This window comes from Aquarana catesbeiana, linkage group LG02, assembly GCF_042186555.1.
Source record: "Aquarana catesbeiana isolate 2022-GZ linkage group LG02, ASM4218655v1, whole genome shotgun sequence".
In the NCBI taxonomy this organism is placed as follows: domain Eukaryota; kingdom Metazoa; phylum Chordata; class Amphibia; order Anura; family Ranidae; genus Aquarana; species Aquarana catesbeiana.
Genome location: NC_133325.1, coordinates 574,283,630 through 574,306,459, shown reverse-complemented (window position 1 = coordinate 574,306,459; position 22,830 = coordinate 574,283,630). Strand labels below are relative to the sequence as shown.

Here is a 22,830-nt window from a genome sequence, read left to right as displayed (position 1 = left end):
GGTTTCCTTAGAGGCCCAAGCTTGTTCCCCGCTTGCAATGCACCTGGTACTTTGGACTCCCTCACAACATCGTAAAGCTATATTATGCCCCACGCTTTCCCACTCTATGGGACTGGGGTTGTAAGAGATGGCCTTTACGTTTGCCACACACACCAGCGGCTCCTCTCTTTAGCAACCCCTTGTTTCCACCAGGGTTGCAGGCTGTAGGCTTTGACTGGTGGTTAAACAAGGGTCTTTACCACATCGGGGGATTATATTGATCATAGAGGGTTACGTCCTCTATCATTCATTAACAGTCTGGAGATGCCCCACTCGGAAAATTTTCATCTACAGCAAATTTATAATTTCCTAAAATCACTACAGCAATCCAGCCCAGACTAGCAATACACACCATGTTTGAAAATAGGTGCATGCAGGAGGTCTCTATGAGGGGGCGCATGTCCATGCTCTATAAACTATTCTCCAACCCTACGACCAATTTGAATTATCAGATGAGGGACCTGGACAGATCTCCTGAGGTGAAGGACTGGCACAAATGGAGCACACAGATTCACAATGGCGTTTTAAACGTGGTTTTGATTGAGGCTAGCTACAAAGTGCATGCTAGATGGTACCGGATACGGGAACGCCTCTCAAAAATGTTTCCAGGCACGTCGGTCATACATGGTGGCCTTGTCTTCAAGTGCGCCGATTTTAGATGAGAAGTGCACACTTTTATTCTTTGTTATGTTGGTCAATATTATTAAAGATGCGAGTATTGCCCTACTGACTAAACCAGTCGAAAATGTCCCAAGGCACACACAAACCTTAAATATATTTCATGTTCCTGGCAGCCATAATTGCTATTGCAACAGCCTGGAACAGTCCAGTTTTAAACATAGCCACAATGAAGCGTAAACTAACTTGGATAATGCTAAATAAAAAAAAAGTTTACTGTCTTGTTAGATAAACATTTTTTTGACAAAATATGGTCTCCTTGGCTTGCCTACTTGCAGGTCCCAGACAAAGTGCTGATTTCAGGAACGGTTAGTATTAGACTCCAGGATGGACTCGCCTCCAGGGCCGTCTTTTCCCATGGGCACGCTGGGCAGTTGCCCGGGGGCCCCACCTGCCCAGCGACCCCCAGCAGGGGTGTCGGGAGGGGGGGGCTGGAGCCCCGAATGGGTCCCCAAAAAGCCTGGGGTCTCGTATTTCTCATGTAGAATTATTATCCCAGAGTGTAAACATCCAGTGATTGGTGGGCAAGCGGCCGCAGTGAGAGTGGAGCTGTCAAATCTAAGCACTGATGTCGGGGATGGGCGGGTCAAGTGTGTACAATTATATATATTTAGTTTTTTTTAGTTGTATTATTTAGTGGTGAAAGTTATTAGTGCCCGGGCCCCCCCAAGTGTTGACTGTAATATCTTATGTGTCCCCCTTATATATCAATCTCAGAGTTGCCACTAGTTCGAGGAAGTGTAAGAAAGGTGAGGAAAAAGAAACTTTATTACGTGTTGGTTGAAAATAATCTGATGAGCTAAACAAAAAGTGTGAATATCTGGCTAATGTTTATCACAAAGGTGTTTATGGTGACCTACTAAATGAATGTGAGCATCTCAAACACTACATGATTCTTGATCAAAATTGTGAGACTCTCCCTGCATTGTACAGAAAAATAATTTCAGACAACTTGAAATCTGTTTTTCCGAATGTGGAAATTGCACTCAGAGTGTTCATGTGCATGATGGTGACCAACTGTGCAGGAGAGTGTTCGTTCTCAAGCTTGAAACTGATAAAAAATGAGCTTCGCAGCACAATGGGGCAGCAGCATTTGAACTGGCTTTCACTCATGTGTATAGAAAAGGACATCCTAAAAACCATTGACTTCAAGCCAATTATAAAGGAATTCTCTACAATTTCAATCTGTAATTTCTTGTTTTTCAATTTTTTGCTTTTCAAGCTCGTGTTATATTGTCCAAAAGTTGTGTTAATGTTTACACACTGATTTTGTTGGAAATACTAATAAAATAGGATTTTTTAAAACAGCTTACCTGTAAAATCCTTTTCTTTCGAAGGACATCACGGGACACAGAGCCACAGTAATCACTGATGGTTATATAGGGTATAGGGTATCACTGGTGATTGGACACTGGCACACCCTATCAGGAAGTTCAACCCCCTATATAATCCCTCCCCTTGCAGGGATACCTCAGTTTTGTAGCCAAGCAATATAAGTTTATTAGAAGAGGGGCGGGACCTCTGTGTCCCGTGATGTTCTTCGAAAGAAAAGGATTTTACAGGTAAGCTGTTTTAAAACATCCTATTTTCTTTCTCGAACATCATGGGACACAGAGCCACAGTAATTACTGATGGGATGTCCCAGAGCAATGCTACCTGAGGGGGGGGAACCACGACCAAGTAGGGTGCAATCAGACCTGAGGACCCTGTACCGCTGCCTGCAGCACACTATGCCCAAAGGCGATATCCTCATGCCTTCTCACATCCACCTGATAAAATCTGGTGAATGTATGGACTGAAGACCAGGTTGCGGCCTTGAAGATTTGAGCCATAGAGGCCCGGTGATGCACTGCCCAAGAAGCACCAATAGCCCTTGTGGAATGTGCCCTGATCTGAAACGGAGGAATCTTCTGTTTAAAACCGTAAGCTTGAATGATCAATTGTCGAATCCATTTAGAAATGGTAGCTTTTGACGCTGCCTGTCCTCTATTGGGACCCTCTGGCAGCACAAACAAAACATCCGTCTTGCAGATCTGAGCAGTTGCCCCGAGATAGGCCTTAATTGCTCTTACTACATCCAACGAATGTAGAGATCTCTCTTCTGGAGAACAGGGATCTGGAAAAAAGGAAGGCAGAACAATGTCTTGGTTTAAATAAAAATCAGAAACCACCTTCGGTAAAAAACTTGGATGAGGGCGCAGTACCACTCTATCCTTGTGTATAATCAAATAAGGCTCCTTACAGGAAAGGGCTGCTAATTCTGAAACTCTTCTAGCAGAAGAGATGGCCACCAGAAAAATTAACTTCCTTGTCAACAAGACCAAAGGAATCTGACTTATTGGTTCAAAAGGCTGTTTCTGTAACACAGCCAGGACCAAGTTCAAGTCCCAGGGGTTTAGGGGCACTTTAACCGGAGGATTAAGACGCATCACCCCCTGCATAAAGCTTCAGACCAAACAATGTGAAGCAAGTGGCCGCTGAAATAATACTGATAAAGCAGAGACCTGGCCCTTGATGGTACTCAAGGCCAGCTTCATCTCTAATCCTAATTGTAGAAAATCAAGAATTCTACCTATGACATATTTCCTGGGATGCCAACCTCTGGATTCACACCAGGATACATAAGCTTTCCAGACTCTATGATAAATCATCCTGGAAGCTGGCTTCCTTGCATTAATCAAGGTAGATATGACAGGACCTGAGAGCTCACGACTCTTCAGAACGTGGGTCTCAATAGCCAAACCGTCAAATTTAGCGTTTGTAAGGCAGGATGGAACACTGGACCTTGAGATAACAGGTCTGAGCGTACCAGTAGGGTCCACGAGGAACCCACCGTCATCCTTACTATTTCTGCATACCAAGTCCTTCTGGGCCAAGCGGGGGCCATCAGAAGTACAGACTTCCTTTCCTGCTTGATCCTGCGAAGGAGTCGTGGCAGTAGCAGAATAAGCGGGAATGCTTAAATCAGTGAGAACTGATGCCACGGAATCACCAACGCATCCGTCCTGCATGCAAGAGGATCTTTTGTCCTTGCCACAAATCTGTCTATCTTTTTGTTGAATCGGGATGCAAAGAGATCTACATCTGGAACCCCCCATCCTTGGCATATGGCCCAAAAGACATCGGGATGCAGAGACCATTCCCCTGGAAGTAACTGCTAGCGACTTAGGTAGTCTGCCTGCCAGTTCTCTATTCCCGGGATGAAAACTGCTGATATGCATGGCACATGCATCTCTGCCCAGACTAAGATCTGGTTCACCTCCTTTTGAGCAGCTCGGCTCCGGGTGCCTCCCTGATGATTGACATAAGCCACTGCTGTGGCATTGTCGGACTGGATCCTGACCGGACAACCCTGTAGCCTGATAGTCCAGGCTTTTAGGGCTAGATATATCGCCCGGATCTCCAGAATGTTGATGAGTAAGGTCCTCTCGGTCTTGGACCATATCCCCTGAACCGCAGACTGTTCCAGAACTGCTCCCCAACCTGACAGACTGGCATCTGTTGTTACCACCGTCCAGGTAACCGGTAGGAAGGATTTCCCCTTCTGTAGGTTTTCGGGTATGAGCCACCAACTGAGGCTCTGACGCACTGCATGCGACAGGTGCATCGAAAAGTCTAATGCCTGAACCTTCTTGTTCCAGGTCGACAGAATACTGTGTTGCAGCATTCTTGAGTGAAACTGAGCATAGGGAACTGCTTCGAATGAAGACACCATCTTCCCTAGTAGCCTTATACAAAAGCGGACAGAGGGACCCTTCTTGGTCCTGACTGCCAGAATCAGCTACCTTAAAACAGCGATCTTTGCCTGGGGTAGAAATATTTTCTCCTGGCTTGTATCTATAGTCAGACCTAAATACTCCAGTCTTCTTACTGGTTTTAGGAAAGACTTTTCTAGGTTGAGGATCCAACACAGGTGTTCTAGATACTTGACTGTGGTCCTCAAGTTTCCGTTCAAAGAGGCTACCGAACGGTCTATCAAGAGCAGGTCGTCTAGGTATGCTATGACAGCTATACCCTGAGCCCTTAATCTGGCCAGAGGAGGAGCCAAGATCTTTGTGAACACTCGAGGTGCAGTGGCTATCCCAAAAGGCAGAGCCACAAACTGGAAATGGCGCCCTCCTACCTCGAAGCGCAGAAACTTCTGATGAGCAGGAAAAATGGGCACATGCAGATATGCATCTCTGATGTCTATCGATGCCAGAAATTCTCCTCCCTGCAGGGTGGGAACTACTGTCCGAATTGATTCCATGCGGAAGGATTGAATCCTTAAGAATCGGTTTAGATCCCTTAAATCCAGAATGGGTTGGAGTTGGGCTGGAGTTTCAGGAATTTCCCTCTCCTTGGTTCCTCAGATCAAGTGTCCCCAGAGATCCAGAGAAGAAGCAGTCGCTCCTTCTAGCGTTAAAGCGACTTTTGTCGCAGGAGGTCATTATGATGGTTCCCGCAAAGGACCAGGGATTGGGTTTCTATTCCAACCTTTTTACGGTCCAAAAGCCAAATGGGGATGTCAGACCCATTCTGGATTTAAGGGATCTGAACCGATTCTTAAGGATTCAATCCTTAAAGTGGTGTTCCGGCCAAAATTATACTTTTTAAATAAAAATACCCCTATAATACACAAGCTTAATGTATTCTAGTAAAGTTAGTCTGTAAACTAAGGTCTGTTTTGTTAGTTTATAGCAGTAGTTTGTTATTTTAGAAACTTACAGCAGGCCGTGGCCATCTTAAGTGTGGGCATCTGAAGCCAGACTGTATTTCTTCCTGGATCTTATCCTTGCAGATCTCGCACATGCTCAGTGCAGCACAAGCAGTGTAATAGGTTTCAGGTCAGGTTTCCATAGCAACGGCAGTGTCAGAGGAAGTTGCCGCCCCTTCCCAGAAGGCATTGCAAACAGGAAATGATGCGATGGGCCACGGCCAGGGAGGAGGAAGTGAGAAATGAATACAGCAGATATACAGAAGGTGCTGAGAAAAAAAAAAAATAAAAAAATATCCAATTCATTTACAGTGCACAGTTTAGTGAGGGATGCTGAAGAGTTGTAAAAGTGGGTGGAACTCCACTTTAAGAATCGGTTCAGATCCCTTAAATCCAGAATGGGTCTGACAAATCCAGAATGGGTCTGACATCCCCATTTGGCTTTTGGACCGTAAAAAGGTTGGAATAGAAACCCAATCCCTGGTCCTTTGCGGGAACCATCATAATGACCTCCTGCGACAAAAGTCGCTTTAACGCTAGAAGGAGCGACTGCTTCTTCTCTGGATCTCTGGGGACACTTGATCTGAGGAACCAAGGAGAGGGAAATTCCTGAAACTCCAGCTTGTACCCTAAGGTTACCCATCTGTCCTGGAAATCCTCCTGCTAGAGCCCTGAGAACTGTCGCAGTCTTCCCCCACCTCGAGTGAGCGGGGGCGCCCCCTCATGCAGAGGTCTTAGTGTTTTGCCTAGTAGGCTTCTTCCCCCAGGACTTATTTTGTCCCTGGGGTTGACTCTTGTCTCTGGACCCAGATGGAGGCGGCTGTCGAGACTGCCTGGAGGCTGAAGCCCCCGGCGCTGGGGAAAGAGTCCGTTTGAAAGAGGGATGCTTACTCTTCTTCTTAACAGGTAAGAGAGTGCTTTTCCCACAAGAGATTCTCTTGATATAGTTATCCAAGTCCTCTCCAAACAACCTTTCACCACGAAATGGAAACCCCGCCAGGAGCTTCTTACATGGTGCTTCGGCTGACCAATTTTTCAACCATAGGATTCTACGTATATGCACCAACCCCAGTGAAAGACGGGAGGTTTGCACGATAGAATCTTTAATGGCGTCAACCACAAAGCATAAGGCCGCTGGAAGGTTAGCAAACCCCTGGGCCTGCTGTTGTAACATGGTCTCTTAAGTATTGACAGACTCCAATCGCTGCTACTGCAGGTTGAGCCACTGAACCTAAGGAAAAAACATCCTTCAATAGGGATTCCATCTTTTTTATCTACAGGATCCCTGAGCATCTGAGCATTGTCTACAGGACAAGTCAGACTATTATTTACAGAGGAAATGGCGGCATCAATGGCCGGTATTCCCCACATTTTAATAAACTTTTCTTCCATCGGCTAAAGTGTTGAAAACTTTCTCGGTGGAAAAAAACGTTTGTCTGGATTATCCCACTCAGAATAAATGAGCTTTTCAAGTAAATTATGAACAGGAAAAACCTGTGCTGCTTGGAAAGGTTTCAGTGACCCCAAAGCAGAAGAGGATTCTTTAGCAGTTTCAGGTACGGGCAACTTAAATGTGGAGCGGACCAATCCAGTAAGGATCTGCACTAAGACTTTATCCTTTTGGGAAGGATTACCTTAAGGAGAAACCTACTAGAATTAGAAAATTCTGTGGAATCTCCTCTTACCTTATCCAGCCGCAGGGTTCAGTTTACACAGACCCAATCTTCACCTCTCACGGTGGGCTCCGTTTGAAAAAACCGTCAGAGACTGGGGCCCCCTACGAATAGGGAGATCCTGCAGTTCTGGGCCCGTAAAGCACTCGGCTAGAAATTAGGCTAGAAAACCATTTTCTAATATGCGGGGTCCAGCTCTCTAAAAAGAGAAGTCTTACAGGTAAAACCTCGTTTCTTCGGACACGAGGCCCGGGTACCATCCAATTCGGCCTAGAAAGGACACTTTGAATGGATCTGGTCTGCCTGGCTTGCCCCAGTATAGGATATCAGGATATTCCCTTTGGAGCTCAGCACAGCACATCTTTACACGTCCATCACCTAAGACACTGGCGTAAAAACTGAGGTATCCCTGCAAGGGGAGGGATTATATAGGGGGTTGAACTTCCTGATAGGGTGTGCCAGTGTCCAATCACCAGTGATACCCTATATAACCATCAGTAATTACTGTGGCTCTGTGTCCCGTGATGTTCGAGAAAGAAATATAGCCTTATTGATAATTTGCATTTTTATTCTTGTGCGTGATTGTGTAGACAGGGCCCCAGTGCACTGTATTGCCCGGGGACCTATAATGCTCTTAAGATGGCACTGCTAACCTCCTTTTCTTCTCGATCTTTCTCACAATTTTTTCCATCCCCCCCCCTATTTTTCTTCTTACTTTACTTCTTTTTCACAAAATGTTCGATAGCGGGAGTTACTTTTCCCATAAAAGAATGCATTGTGTGCTGACAATGGAGAGAGACTTCAGCCTACAATGTAAGATAAAAGTTTTATTGTTTAAAGAATATTTCATAAAGGTTTTGCGATATTCTTGTTCAAAGCTTTTAGGATTATGGGTGTATGGTGGAAGGAACTGTAGGGCTACCCCCCGTGGTGGGCCCTCTCTTCCGCCTGCGGGGGCCCCATGGGTTTCCTTTATGCAACCACCTACGTTATGTTTGGACCTCAGGCTCGCTATTGTGTCTATATCGGCCACCAAGGTTGACCTGTCTTATTTGCGAAGCCTCGATTATTTTGCCCGCCCCCTCCACTTCCCCTCCCTTTTATTCCCTATGCATTTGTATTGTTACATGATGAAAGAATGGCAAGGATTGTTTGCTGCTCTATTTTGGGACGTTCATAACAAATTTTTCAATAAAAATTATTTTAACAAAAAAGGTTCTTACTTCTTCTTGCCTTTGACTAGCTGAAGAAAACTTGAGCTCCTTTGCTTGGTCATCTTTTGGATCAAACAAATAAATGTAGTCTGATGAATAGCTCACAAGAACCTCTTGCCCATCCTCACTGTAGCACAAGGAGGTAACACGGCAGGATTTGTTTGCAAGATGTGAGGGGACAAACCGTACACACATTCCTGTAGTTCCGCGATTTGAATAATTAGCTGTCAAGAGAAAAGGCACTCATCAATAAAACAAGATGAACAGTATTCTATCATACTTTACCATATAACTGGCCTTTACCACCCATGGTCAAATTTGGTACAATTAAAAGGAGAAGTACAACCAAAGCTCGTTTAGCTGTACTTCTCCTGTGGATCATAGGAGTGCAGTCCGTTTTGCAATCCTGTGATCATGTAGTCCGCTCTCTGCTGACGTCACAGAAGTCAGTCCAGGCACCAAGTCATCACGACAATGGAAGTTGGGATCCGCCAGATGCCTGGACCGACAACCGGCACAGCCTCTCAGCGAGCCGCTGAGAACCTGCGTGGGCTGCTCCTCGTCCCTCGAAAGCTCAAACGCTACAGTGAGCAAAGAGGGGGCAGAGCAGAGAGCTGCTGACTGACAGCCTGAAGCTCTCTGCTCTGTGTTTGATGGCTCGGTTCTCAGTGCAGACGCACTGGGGGACAGATACACAGACACAGCATCGGACCGATGCTGCATCCACCTAGGTAAGTATAAAACTGAAAAAACAAAACAAAAACAAACCCATACTTCTCTTTTAAGTACAGTATATCTAAAAATTTTATATTTTAAAGTTTACCAGCCCTTAATTGAGGTGACAGCATTTGTTTTTTTTGTTTTTTTTTTAACTCAAAATACATTTTCTTCAAACACAGAACAATTCCTGTTGATCTTGTCAAAAACCTTGTGTCCATTACCGTGCAATAAATTGTAGTCTCAAATAAAGTGATCAGCTTTGTCAGCTATCTTTTGTGAACTGGAAAGCAGCTCCCCTCTACGCAATGGAATGAAGTGAGGGAGGTATTTGTAGTCCAAAGAAGAGCGGCCCAGGATGACATTTATACTCCTCCACTGATACAGTATGGTGAGTGAGCGTTGTCACCCAACTACAGGAAATGTTCTATTAGCAGGTTAACTAGGTAAAAATGAAAGAACAAAAGCCTCAAAATGAAAAACGAATGCAGCCACTACATCCAAAAAGGAATGGCAAGTTGCAATATAATACATTTGTATTTTTCCCATGAAAAACTCACACTCTCTATTGTGGTTAGTATTACTCAGCGGGCAACCGTTAATCAGAAACATTTGGATAAATGTCTGCTTCAAAAAACAAATCTAACTGTGGGAGTCTTAAAACATTATGTTAACCTAAAATAAATTATTTTGTATGTCTGTCTTAATGCCTCACGGTACACATGCTCCTTTATGCATTTGACAAAGATGGCAGAGTCCCTTGAGATGCGTTATGCTCGCCCCCCTCCCGACATCACCATAGCATTCTGACGGCTGTCATCTTCACAGTTTGGCTGCCAGCCCTTTCTCCCCATACTACCTGCTGGTGCTTTGGCGTACCCCGCTGCTGCATGCCCGGTGGCCATCCATTGCCTCTGTGGACCTTCAACTGATCAGCTCTGGTGTCCCAACCTGCTGTGTAACTATCCACTGGCAGAGTGGTGATTTTTGACATGCAAGTGTGCTGCTTTCAATAAAGGTGTTTTTTTTGCTTGGTATTACCCTCCGTGCCCTGTTTTTTGCTATTAAACCAAGGACCCGGAGTTCACTATATCTGGTCTCCCACAGTACACAGAAATGCAATTATTTTTGTAAATATAAACTGCTAAATACCTTTTCTCATCAGCAATATATAGCAGTCTTGTGACTATTAGTGTCTAGCTGAGCTCTGGTTAAAGCTTGTAGGAGTTTTCATTCTCCCCCGACTGTCCTATGAGGCTGCATGATTCTGACCCTCTGTCTAGACAGTGCTAATTGGTCCTGTGCTAATCACATGCACCCTCCAAAAAATAAAAAAGCAGGAGGCAGATAATAATACTTCTGTACAGCAGGAGAAACAGCAGTGCTGAATAGTGTGTGGGAGTTGCAGGAGTTAACTTTCCAAGTTAACCAGCAGGGGATTGGTTGGTGGGTGGTCCTAGCAACCAATCACCAGCTTGTTAATATGAAAAATATACTTCAGCTGCTCCCACCCTCTATTCAGTGCTGCTGTGTCTCCCGCTCTGCGTTCCTAAATTAAGATAGGAAGGGTCAGCACTGCAGTCTGCAGAGGTTGTAGAATGTGAAGGAACAGCTGTAATGGGGCTGTGTAATGTGCAAAGGGTTGTGTAATATAAAAGGGGGCTGTGTAATGTAGAGGGTTTTCCTATACTTTACCTGCAGTTAAGGCTGCAGCCCTATAGCTTTCTATTAAGCTACACATTTTTTTTCTTCATTTTATGAAAAAGCGCACCAAAAGTCTTGCATGCTGCATCTTGTAATGCTTATTTTATTTTTGTTCTGAGCAAAATTATTTCATCAAGAAAAAAAAAAAAAAAAAGAGAAAAAAGTCTTACTGTCTTTTTTGGAGGGGGGCGCTTCAGAACTCTCTGCCTAAAGGGGCCTGATATGTAAATCCAGCTCTGTGTGTAGAGAGGGCACTACAGAACACCTCATCTATTTTCCATAGGATGTGGCGAGGGGGGGGGGGGTTTAATCAACAGACAGCTTGAAACAATATAACTGATAAGAGTGCAATACAGACAAGAGCACAGGAAGTCTTCAACTCATAAGATGCCCTTATGGAAAAGATGTAACACAATCTCTTTAATGGTTCATTTAACTTGCAAAAAGGGAGCAAATAAGAAAAGTTCATAAATAAATACTTGAAACTATTACTTTGCATGTTTTGAGACACTGCCGAAGGAACAGGTGTCCTCATCTAAAAATTTGGATTTTCTACCACTAGTTGTACTGTTTTAGTAGATTACAACAAAAAGAAAAAAACGAACACCCCCTATACTGAAACATACTTGTTGCTCCTGTTGCAAGCATTCGGCGATCGTAGATTCTCACTGAACTATCAGAGCATCCAACTGCAAGGTAGAACGGAGCTGAAGGGCAAATGGCTATTGAGGTAGTGGCACGTCTGCAGTTAATTAAAACATCCTAGGGGGAAAAAAAAAAAAGAAAAAGTAAAATGTAGTAGGTAAGCAATCACATTTTGGCAGACGATAGGATAGCATAGAATAGGCTGGAGAACAGTTGCAAAAATTAGATTACAGTGAACCTAAATGGAAAGGTTTACTAGGGAAGCAGGATAGGAAAAGAACATCATTAAATATTAACCTTGGATTGCTGCAAAGTGTTCAAGTGGTTGTAAACCCTCCTCTACAACTTTACATCAATGGAATCTACATAGCACAGGCAGCTGATCGCTGCCTGTGAAAGTGTACTTACATTTGTCGTCTTTGCGATGCAAATCGTGTTTATCTGTCCTGTGACGTCGCCCGCACTTGCGCACTGTTTCTTTATTAACGGCACACACTGTGTGCCGTTTCAGCTTCCTCTGCCTGCTGTGTCATTATCTGACACTCAGAACGGCACAAAAGAAGCCTCGCGACTGGTTCTCATTGAGTATGCTCTGTTGCCGTAGTAACGGTAATCGAGATCGAGGCTTGGTTACGACGCATGCACGAGATTTTGGCAGGGATACGAACTCAGGGCGGAAATGACGTCCACATCGGCTTCAGCAAACAGGACAAAGAATGGCGCGGACGATACCCGGAAGGTACAGGAAAATAGAAATCATAAAAAAGGTACTTCTAACGCTCCTTTAGGACTAATTTATAGATCGCTTGCTTGGCAAGGTAAAAAAAACATTGAAATATTAGAAAAAAAAAATATTTTGCGGGGTTTACTTCCTCTTTCATTGACTTTTACTGAAGACAATGCCATCAGTTTGAGCTGCTTCATTTAAGAGATCACTCAGAATTGTGGTGTATGTCACCTGCATTTGAACTGCTTCAAGCAGGTTTAGCACAGACTAATATGGAAATGCAAAATCCATTTTAAACAAAAACCCATCAACAAAGATCCTTACGTTTCCTACAGCTCCAGTCACCTAAAGCCTCGTACACACGGTACGATTGTTGGCCAACCGAGCGTCTGATTTTTGTAAAAAGGGCGCGTGCCAGGATCTTGTCTTGCATACCAACGTTACACAATTGTCATGCCACAAACACGAACGTAGTGACGTACTACGTGGAATTTCAGCTCTTGAGCATCACCTTTTGGGCCCCTTCTGCTAATTTCGTGTTTGGTGAGCATTGATTCCGAGCATGCATGTTTGTACTTTCGACTTTTGTGTGACGGATTTGTGTACTGACGAAAATCTGATGTCAAACCGCTGTCCGACAAAAATTTACTAGCCTGTCATCCAACATTTGTTGGCCGAAAGTTGGACAACAATTGTCAAAAGCAGACTAAACGGTAAGATTTTAGGACAAGTCTGTCAACAGAAAATCCCCTGCCAACAATCGTACCGTGTGTACGAGGCTTTAAACTTTTCACTGACAATTAGCCTGATCTGCAAAAGATCATACATGGTGAATGGAAAATCTGTTAGAATAGGGGCAATTTGGCCCATTGACACTTGCCTATACTGTTGAGTGCAGCAATGGAACCAATTATCAGACTGTCTTGCACACACACCTCAATGTGCCTCTTGAATAGCTGTTTCCAGTTATTTATGTGTTGTCACCCTTTTACAGGCAGATTATTAGCAAGGTCTAAGATGCCCTTTCATCTCTGGATAGAGAGTCTCAGGAGAAGCTCTCGTGGCAATTTCTGTAGACTAATACAGGCCATATAGGGATCAAAATTTGGCTGGTTCAGCAGGGGCCTGCCAAATTTTGACACATCTATGGTCATTGCCATTTGAGTGGAGTTGACCTAGTGATTGAATCCTCTCGAGAGAGACTTTTAGAAAATTTGTGTTCGATCAGTGCATGGAGCGTTGATCAGTGTATTCTGACAGCGGAGGAGTCCCACTGTCAGAATACAATACCCATAGCAGGGAGGATTCCTTTATCCACCTTAAATGTTTGGAAGTGGAATGCATTTTTTCAAAAAACGCCTTAAAAGAAAAGAGATAAAAACACAATCTGTGTATGACCAGTCAAAGATGGCAATCAATCAGAAAAGTCTAATTCGCTGTATGTTAACAGATAATCAGCACTTTACATGAATCTGAGTATATTAAGTGATGCTGCACAATTTTATTTAGGGGATATTCCTACTGAACTACCTACAAAGGATTACTTAAAAGGAAAAAGCGATTTAAACAGTCATGCAACTCTTTAGGCAGCTGAGGGATGCTGTGGTCTAATTGCACTTTACACTTCCTTAATAGATAAGCTCAGATGTGTGAAAAATAATAAAGACTGCAATGTCCATATACATTTTCAAAGGATGTAGTGTCATTGACCACAACACACTATGTAAAAACTATTCTACTGAACATTTAGAAAGCTAGCAATGTGCCTCACTTGAGAAGCTTGGTTCTATATTTGGAAGCCCTTGAAATAACAGGCTACATACACCATCAAACAATGCTTACAGTTAATACTCAGATCAGTATGAAACCTAAGTGCAGGAGAAGTGGAATGTAGCTTATAGTAACTAACTAAATTTAAAAACCTAATATTATGTGTAATAATTATTTTATTTGACCAGTCAACTTACACAAAGCAACCAGACTGGTTACCGCAGACAAGTACTCCATTCTCAGAGAATCTTAGGCTCTTTTGTTTTTATAAAATATGTCCATAAAGGCTTAATGAATTAAACACTCACTTTTTTTTTTAGCCTTAATAATTATCTATACATATTCTCCTCAAACACAATGGGGGTTATTTATGAAAGGCAAATCCACTTTGCACTGCTAGTGCACTTGGAAGTGCAGTCACTGTAAATATGAGGGGTAGATCTTAAATGACTGGAAGCTCTGCTGATTTTATCATCCAATCATGTGCAAGCTAAAATGCTTTTTTTTTTATTTTCCTTGCATGTCCCCGTCAGATCTACAGCGACTTTACTTCCAAGTGCACTTACAGTGCAAAGTGGATTTTCCTTTAGTAAATAACCCCCAATATTTTGATAACTGAATGTGAAATAGCAGATACAAACAAGCTATTTATACATGGCTTTTATTTTTTATTCCGTAAGAAAAATAAATGAACAAGATAAATAAACCTACATCTTTACAGTCTTCTTTTGTACAGCTGGTCTTGGCTCGAATATCAAACCACCGCACAGTGCCATCTTCACCACATGACAAAAATGTGTAGGGATCATTGGGTACAGTCATAATCTGTAAACAGATTTCAGAATGACCATCCATTAAATTTTTACTCTGATCAGTATTTGAACATCCATGTTAACAGAACATTATCCAGTGGTGACTATTTATTTCATATGTACATGTTGAAAATCAAGTTTTTGCATGTTTTGTACAAAGGCTGTGCTTTACTTGCTTGTTTGTCTTATTCATATTTTTACAAAACAGTTAAGAACCTCATACAGAAAAACCAGCGAGACTGCTTTCCGTAAAGTTTTAGGCCCCTTTCACACGGGCGGCTGTCCTGCCGCTGTTAAAAGCATGTTTTGTTATTTTGGAATTCAGAGAATCCTTGCACAGCATTCACTCACAGTTGTACATTGCGATTAGCTGCGTTTACGTGCGTTTACATGCAGCTGTGTTTAGCTGCGCTGGAATATTCCTGCCATTTCTGATGTGCTTCCTGTTTTTCTTTCCTTGTTGCCGCTATCTGCAGGAGAAATAGTACACTGCGATTACCTGCAGTTATGTGTAGATAGCTGCAGTAAATTGTTTCTGGACACACATTTATTTTTTCTATCCGCACCAAATCCCATGTAACGAAACCGTTGCTAAATGCAGTGTGTGAATGGGGCAATAGGAAAGCATTGTGTGAGTTTAGCTGCGGTAGATAACTTGATCTATCCGTAGCTAAAAGCCGAATTCTATCTGCTCGCGTGAAAGGGGCCTTATACTTTAGGAAGAATGTTGTCCTTTATGGAGCCCCATTCCCCTGCAACGGAATTCCTTACCTGCAGCCCTGTATCTGACAGCTTCAATGTAGGGCTGCAACTAACGATTATTTTCATAATAGATTAGTTGGCCAATTATTGTTTTGATTAATTGATTAATAAAACTTTAAAAAGAAAGTGTTGTGTATAATTTAGTTAATATGTAAAGTTTAAAAAAAGGAAATTTATTCTTAAATATCTCTATGAAGTGGTAAATATAAATAACCAACCATTATAGGTAGTAAAATCTCTAATCCACTCTGAGAAGAACAGACAGAAGAGATATACTGTATATATTATTAGAGGAGATATACTGTATATACTATTAGAGAGTGAATCTGGTAAATATCATCAGACTCAGAGAATTTTTTTTTATTTAAAAGAAAAAAAAAAAAAGTTAGACTGTTTTGCAGATTTTCAGACAGAACTGTAATATCTTATATGCTGGCCATACAAAAACAATGTCTTCCTTCAAAAAAAAAAAAAACCAAAAAAAAAAAAAAAAAAAAAAGAAAATGTAATTTTAAGAACATTCGTTCGATTTTCTAATCGTTAGTGGGCTCAAATCGACGTTAGTTTTCAACCACAGTGACGGGAAAATTTAGAAATAATAGAAAACATATTGGTCAAAGGAATTTTCAGATAGTGTATGTGGTTTTCGTTCAGAAATTACACTCATTTTAAAACAGACTGTTAAAAGCAAGTGAAAATTTTAAACATTCTTTCATTCAGCGAATGTACAAAGATTTTTTGTATGAATATTCTCATCTGAAAATTGATCCTTGTGGCCAGCTTAAGGCTCGGTACACACCTATGCAGTCTGCTTTTAATCCGTTTCTGCAGTGCGTTTTTGATTTTTGCGCACATGATTTTGCTGCGATTTGTATTTTTGGATTTTTTTTTTGACCAATTTGTTGTTGGGCAGATTAAAACACATAAATTGGTGCAAAAAACACACTACATGCTTTTCTGCAGCTTCTCTATTGAAGTATATTGAACCAAAAAAAGCACAGTTTTGCGTTGAAAAAAGTCCTTGACCCTTTCCAAATACGCAGCAGCTGAAAAAAGCATAGATGTGAACGTGTCCCATAGGAAACCATGTTAAATGAACTGTAGTGTGTTTCTGCAAAAAGCACCAAAAAACACATAGGTGTGAACCAGGCCCAAGACGTTTAGTAACAGCAGCATGATTTTTTTTTTTGTGTAACCTGTCATCATGGGGTTAAAAAAAAAAAATAAAATTAGCCCTTTATAGTACAAAAACAGCAGATAATCGCTACTATAAGGGGTTCATTTTTTTACTGTGGAACAGTGAAAGTAGAGGGGACTTTGATGTAGCAGGAGGGGTAGGGCTGTGGTAGAGAACTGACTAGTGAATTTTTCTAGCAAATTAAAAAGCACACTGCAAGTTAACAAAAAAAAAAAATCATCATCCATGGAAAAGAAAAAAACACTAGTACACATTTAAAATGCTTAATTATTTAATATGCTTTTACCTGCATTTTTTAAGATGGTCATAAAAAACAAAAACTAAACACGCTGCTGCAGGCATAAAGTGCACCAGCTTCTGAAACTTTGGAAAATTTAAGACCCAATGCTTTTGTTGGATATCGGAGCTTGCAGCAAAACCCACTCCCCACAAATTCCTACCAACCCATCATTATAGTGTGCAGTTCCACTGGCCTAAAGGAGTAAGCAAGAGGCAGGCAAGTCTAGAAAGTGCCAAAGCTTTGTCTTGTCAATATAAGTTGAAACGTGCATTGCTATCCAAGGATACACAAGCTTTACTATTGAAAATGTGGTGTGATATCTGAAGAAATATTGCTGCACAAATTATATAAATAATTAAGCAATGTATAATGCTAGAATTCACGAATACTGAGCTACTGCACAAAGGCATTTCCTGGCAGATACTAATAACAGGGTGTCTGCTGCGCTGACTGTATTTGGGTGGTTGTGGACTTTGGGTGTACTACACTCACCCAAAAAAACATTACCTAAATACTTTGGGTCTGTCTGCATTTACCAGTAATTACTCCTGTGTAAATTGATACTAGCGGAACAGTGTCTGTATTATTTATATGGGGTCAATTTACATCTTACTTTATTGTTGCAAAAGAAACAGCTTATTCCACTTTAAACACTGTGGCATTTTGCAATGTGCTGTGCCATGTGTTGCGCTGTGTGGAGAAAAAAAAAAAAAAAAAAGAAAAAATAGGATGTTTATAACCGCTTACCTGTAAAATGCTTTTCTTGGAGTACATCATGGGACACAGAGCCTTAAGAAATTACTTAATGGGTTATAAGCCACCTTCAGGTGATGGACACTGGTACACCCAATCCAGGAAGTTCACTCCCTATATAACCCCTCCTCCTTCCAGGAGCACATCAGTTTTTGTAGCAAAGCAATATACTTAAATCCCCAAAAAAGAGGGGAGGGACTTCTGTGTCCCATGATGTACTCCAAGAAAAGGATTTTACAGGTAAGCCCTTATAAAAATCCTATTTTCTTTGTCGTACATCATGGGGCGCAGAGCCTTAAGTAATTACTTAATGGGACATCCCGTAGCAATGCTACTTGAGGGGAGGGAGCTACAACCCGGAGGGTACCCCGAGACTTGAGGACCTATACTGCTGCCTGCAGCACACTGTGCCCGAAAGCGATATCCTCATACCCTCTTACATCCACCTGATAAAATTTTGTGAATGTATGCACTGAAGACCAAGTTGCAGCCTTATAGATCTGAGCCATGGAGGCCTAAATGACACACTGCCCAAGAAGCACTAACTGCCCTGATAGAGTGCGCCTTAACTTGAAAAGGGGGAATCTTACCCCTTAAATTATAAGTTTGAATTAGAACTTGCCGAATCCACTTAGCGACAGTGTATTTCGACGCTGCCTGTCCTAGGACCCTCTGGCACAATAAATCAGTCTTACGAATCTGAGCAGTTGCCTTTAAATAAATTTACACTACTCTGACCACATCAAGACAATGTAGTGACTTTTCTTCCCTGGAACATGGTTTTGGAAAAAACGATGGCAGGACAATATCTTGGTTCAGGTGAAAACCTGAAACCACTTTTGGCGAAAAGTCTGGACAAGGGCGTAACACCACCCTGTCCTCATGAAAAATCAAATATGGCTCTTTACAAGAAAGAGCAGCCAATTCCGAAACCCTCCTTGCTGATGATATAGCAACCAAAAATACCAACTTCCTTGTCAGAAGGACTAGGGGAATATGTTGTATCGGTTCAAATGGCGGTTTTTGTAACACAGACAAAACTAAGTTCAAGTTCCAAGGGTTCAAGGGAAGTTTGACTGGCAGATTAAGCCGCATCACCCCTTGCATAAAACCCCGGACTAAAGAATGTGTAGCAAGCGGTCTTTGAAATAAGACCAATAAAGCTGAGAGTTGGCCTTTAATAGTACTCAAGGCCAATTTCATTTCTACCCCTAATTGTAGGAAGGCGAGAATTCTGCCTATGATAAATCTCCGAGGGTGTCAACCCTTGGATTCACACCAGGAAACATAGGCCTCCAGACCTTATAATATATAGTTCTGGAAGCTGGCTTCCTTGCATTAATCAGGGTAGAGATAACTGACCCGGAAAGCCCACGTTTCTTCAGAACGTGGGTTTCAATAGCTAAGCCATTAAATTTAGAGACCGTAAGGTAGGATGGAATATCGGTCCCTGTGAGACCAGATCTGGCCGTAGTGGGAGGGACCAAGGGCCCTCCACTACCATTTTATGATTTCTGCATACCATGACCTTCTGGGCCATGCTGGTGCCACCAGAATTACCGGCTTTCTTTCCAGCTTGATCCTGCAAAGAAGTCGAGGCAGCAACTGAATAGAGGGGAATGCATAGATCAGTGAGAACTGATCCCATGGGGTCACCAACGAATCCGTTCCGCATGCGAGTGGATCCCTTGTTCTGGCCACAAAGTTGACTAACTTCATGTTGAACCTGGGACGCTAGAAGATCTATGTCCGGAGTCCCCCATCTTTGGCAAACAGCCTGAAATATGTCGGGGTGAAGAGACCATTCCCCTGGGAATAACTGCTGGCAACTCAAGTAGTCTGCCTGCCATTCTCTACTACCGGAATTAAGACTGCTGATAGGCACGGAGCATGCCTTTCTGCCCAAGATAAAATATGGTCTCTCTCTGTGCTGGGAGACTTTTGGTGCCCCCTTGGTGAATGATATAGGCCACAGCTGTGGCACTGTTGGATTGGATCCTGACAGGACAATCGCATAACCTGAAAGTCCAGGCATTCAAAGCCAGACGCACTGCCCGAATCTCTAGGATATTGATGGGAAAGGTTCTTTCGGTTCTTGACCACTGTCCCTGGACAGTTGTCTTTTCTAGTACTGCTCCCCAGCCTGAAAGGCTGACATCCGTCGTTACCACTTTACATATGACTGGTCTGAAGGATTTTCCTTTCAGCAGATTCTGGGTTAGTAACCACCAAGTGAGGCTTTGGGCACTCTTGGGGCAGCTGCATTGGCAACTCTAAAGCTTGAATTTTTTTGTTCCAAGTAGACAGGATACTGTTTTGCAACAGTCTTGAATGGAACTGGGCATAGGGAACTGCTTTGAATGAAGCCACCATGGTTCCTAGCAACCTCATGCAAAGGTGAATGGAGGGCTCGCCTTTTGACCTGACCATCTGCACCAGCTCTCTCATGGAGTTGATCTTTGCCTGAGGCAAAAGCACCTTTTCCCGGGCTGTGTCTAGGATCAGACCCAAGTACTCCAGCCTTTTCAGCGGTAATAAGGAAGATTTCTCTAGGTTGAGACTCCAACCCAAACTTTCCAGGTAACTGGTTGTAAAGCATACGCTTTGCTCCAAACGGGCCACCAACTGGTCTATTAGCAATAGATCATATAGGTATGCTACAAGTGTTATGCCCTGTGCCCTTAACCTGGCTAAAGGTGGGGCCAGAGCTTTTGTGAACACCCAGGGTGCTGTTGCTAGCCCGAAGGGCAGGGCTACAAACTGGAAATGCTGCTGTTCTAATTCGAACCACAGAAACTTTTGGTGAGCGAGAAATAAATTGAGAAAGTCCCGAAATTCCAGCTTGTACCCCAGCGTTACCATGCAGATGACCCATCTGTCCTGAATTTCCTCTTGCCAGACTTCTGAAAACTGCAGAAGTCTTCCCCCCACTTTGGTGAGGGGGTTTGCCTCTTCATGATGAGGCTTTAGGATTCTGCTTTGCAGGTTTCCGACCCCAGGACTTCATTTGAGCCTGGGTCTGACCCTGAGGTTTTCCTCTAGAGTCTGACAGCGGAGGCCATCGCCACTGCCTAGAAGCAGAAGCCCTTGGCGCAGGGGAAAAAGCCAGTTTAAATGAAGGGCATTTATACTTTCTTTTGACTGGCAAGAGAGTACTTTTCCCGCTAGAAATTATTTTTGATATATTTGTCCAAATCTTCTCCAAAAAGCCGCTCCCCATGAAAAGGGAACCCAGTTAGGAGGTTTTTACATGGTGCTTCGGCTAACCAATTTTTTAACCACAGGATACTAAGCATATGTACAAGCATAAGCGTAAGGCGGGACGCCTGGTGAATAGAATCTTTAATGGCATCTATGGCAAAGCATAATGCCTTTGGTAGTTCAGCCAATTCCCAGGCTTGTTGTGCAGGGACCTCTTTAAGGGCCTGTCTAAATTGGTCCTTTAGGGATTGACAGATGCCTATTGCAGTGACTGCAGGCTGAGTAACGCACCTGCCATGGAAAAAGTAGATTTTAACAGGGATTCCAACTTTTTAGTTGGATCCTTAGGCATTTGTGTATTGTCTACAGGACAAGTTAGGTGTTTATTTACACTGGAAATCGCAGCGTCAGCTGCAGGTACTTTCCATTTTTTGGAGAATTTCTCTTCCAGGGGATAGATAACTAAAAATCTCTTAGGAGGAAGAAAATGCTTATCCGGGTGATCCCATTCTGCAAAAATAAGCTGTTCTAATAATGCATGGACAGGAAACGCATGCAAAGGCTGAGAAGGTCTTAAGGAACCCAAGGAAGAAACCGAGCTTTCAGGAGACTCCGTTAGGGGTAGCATGAAAGTGGAACGAACCATCTCCGTAAGAGATTGTATCAGCAATGTCTCAGATTGTGAGGCTGAAAAAGGTTCATCTATCGTTGTTTCCTCCGCAGAGGAATCATCAGTTTACTTTTCCTCCTGATCGCCTGAGGGCAACACCTCATCCTGTGCCCACTGTTCCCCTTGCAAGGGGTCTGAAGTGGGGGAGGGGGGATCTAGTACGCTTCCTATCCATTGGAATGGAGGACGCGTTTAAAGCCGCTAATCTTCCTTCCAGACCCTGTAGGGTGGAGGAAAGGACATCTTCAGTCACGTATACAAGGGCTGAGATGTGAGAAGCAGTTGCACCATCAATTTGTTCCAATGGCTCACCCTGGCTTGCCATAATTGGTAATTCAGGCGAGGATGACAGCGTGGAAATGCGACTCGAGAGCCTAGCGCCTGGGGGTGAAACCTTTAGTACCTTTTTGTTCTTTGTTGTGTCTTTCTTAGCAGGCACAGTCCTAAGCACAAAAACAGAGGCACTATACAACTGCACTTAATCGCTGAATATAGTCAAGACGATAAAGCCGCTATAAAGTTCAGCCTAGTGCTGGGAAAAAAAGTGTCCTTCCTGTATCAAGAATGTCAGTTTGCAACCCTCACGTGCCCCATAGCTCCTGTGTCCCTGTGTGCAGACTGCTTGTTTCCTCTTCATCAGCCGAGGAGAGACTGTCCCAGCTGTGGTTTTATTGATTTTGCCTGTTGTGTGTCCTCGTGGACGTTTATGGCGCCACGCTTAGGCCCTGCCCAGGCGCTTGTGTGCGGCGGCTTTCGGGTCTACAGACCCAACACGAGGGAGGCAGAGACCTGTCAGCAGCTGGCCAACAAACAGTAACAATAGTAGCAGTAACAGCGAGACCTTCGCACCCCCTGCGGCGGGGGGTGATGTAAGGGGGTACACCGCTGATGTCCCCCTAACCCTTCAGTCCCTTCAGGGGGGAGAAAGAAAACATTTGGCAGATTTCTTTTACCTGAGAATAATCCCCCTGCACACACTGCTGCAGCTACACAGAGACTGACTGAGCTTTACAGTGAAGACAACAGACTAAGGTATGTGCATAGACTCCCTCTAATGGAGAATTAAGGCATGACAACATTTTTTCCCTAATAGAAGAATACATAGGTGGACTTTTCAGTTCCCAAGTTTCTTCCCTTACCTTATCCCCGCCGTAGGATTTGCTGAACAGACAATCCAACCTTCACCCATCACGGCGGGCTGCATTTAGCAAACCTTCAAGGACCGGGTCCCTTGATATCGGGGTTCCACTCCCTTGGACCTATAAAAGCACCCCACCAGGAAAGCTTTAGG

At 43.2% G+C, this 22,830-nt stretch overlaps 1 protein-coding gene across 3 annotated transcripts in view; it reads right to left on the bottom strand.

The window, feature by feature from the left end:
* DCAF6 (DDB1 and CUL4 associated factor 6) overlaps nt 1-22,830 on the bottom strand; it is a 264,140-nt gene that overhangs the window by 180,192 nt on the left and 61,118 nt on the right. For all 3 annotated transcript variants that reach the window (XM_073616111.1, XM_073616112.1, XM_073616113.1), the window contains exons 6-8: nt 14,575-14,688; nt 11,348-11,483; nt 8,310-8,524 (exon numbers count right to left, since the gene is read on the bottom strand). In XM_073616111.1, coding sequence (XP_073472212.1) covers nt 8,310-8,524; nt 11,348-11,483; nt 14,575-14,688 — 465 coding nt within the window. The remainder of the gene's footprint in view (nt 1-8,309; nt 8,525-11,347; nt 11,484-14,574; nt 14,689-22,830) is intronic.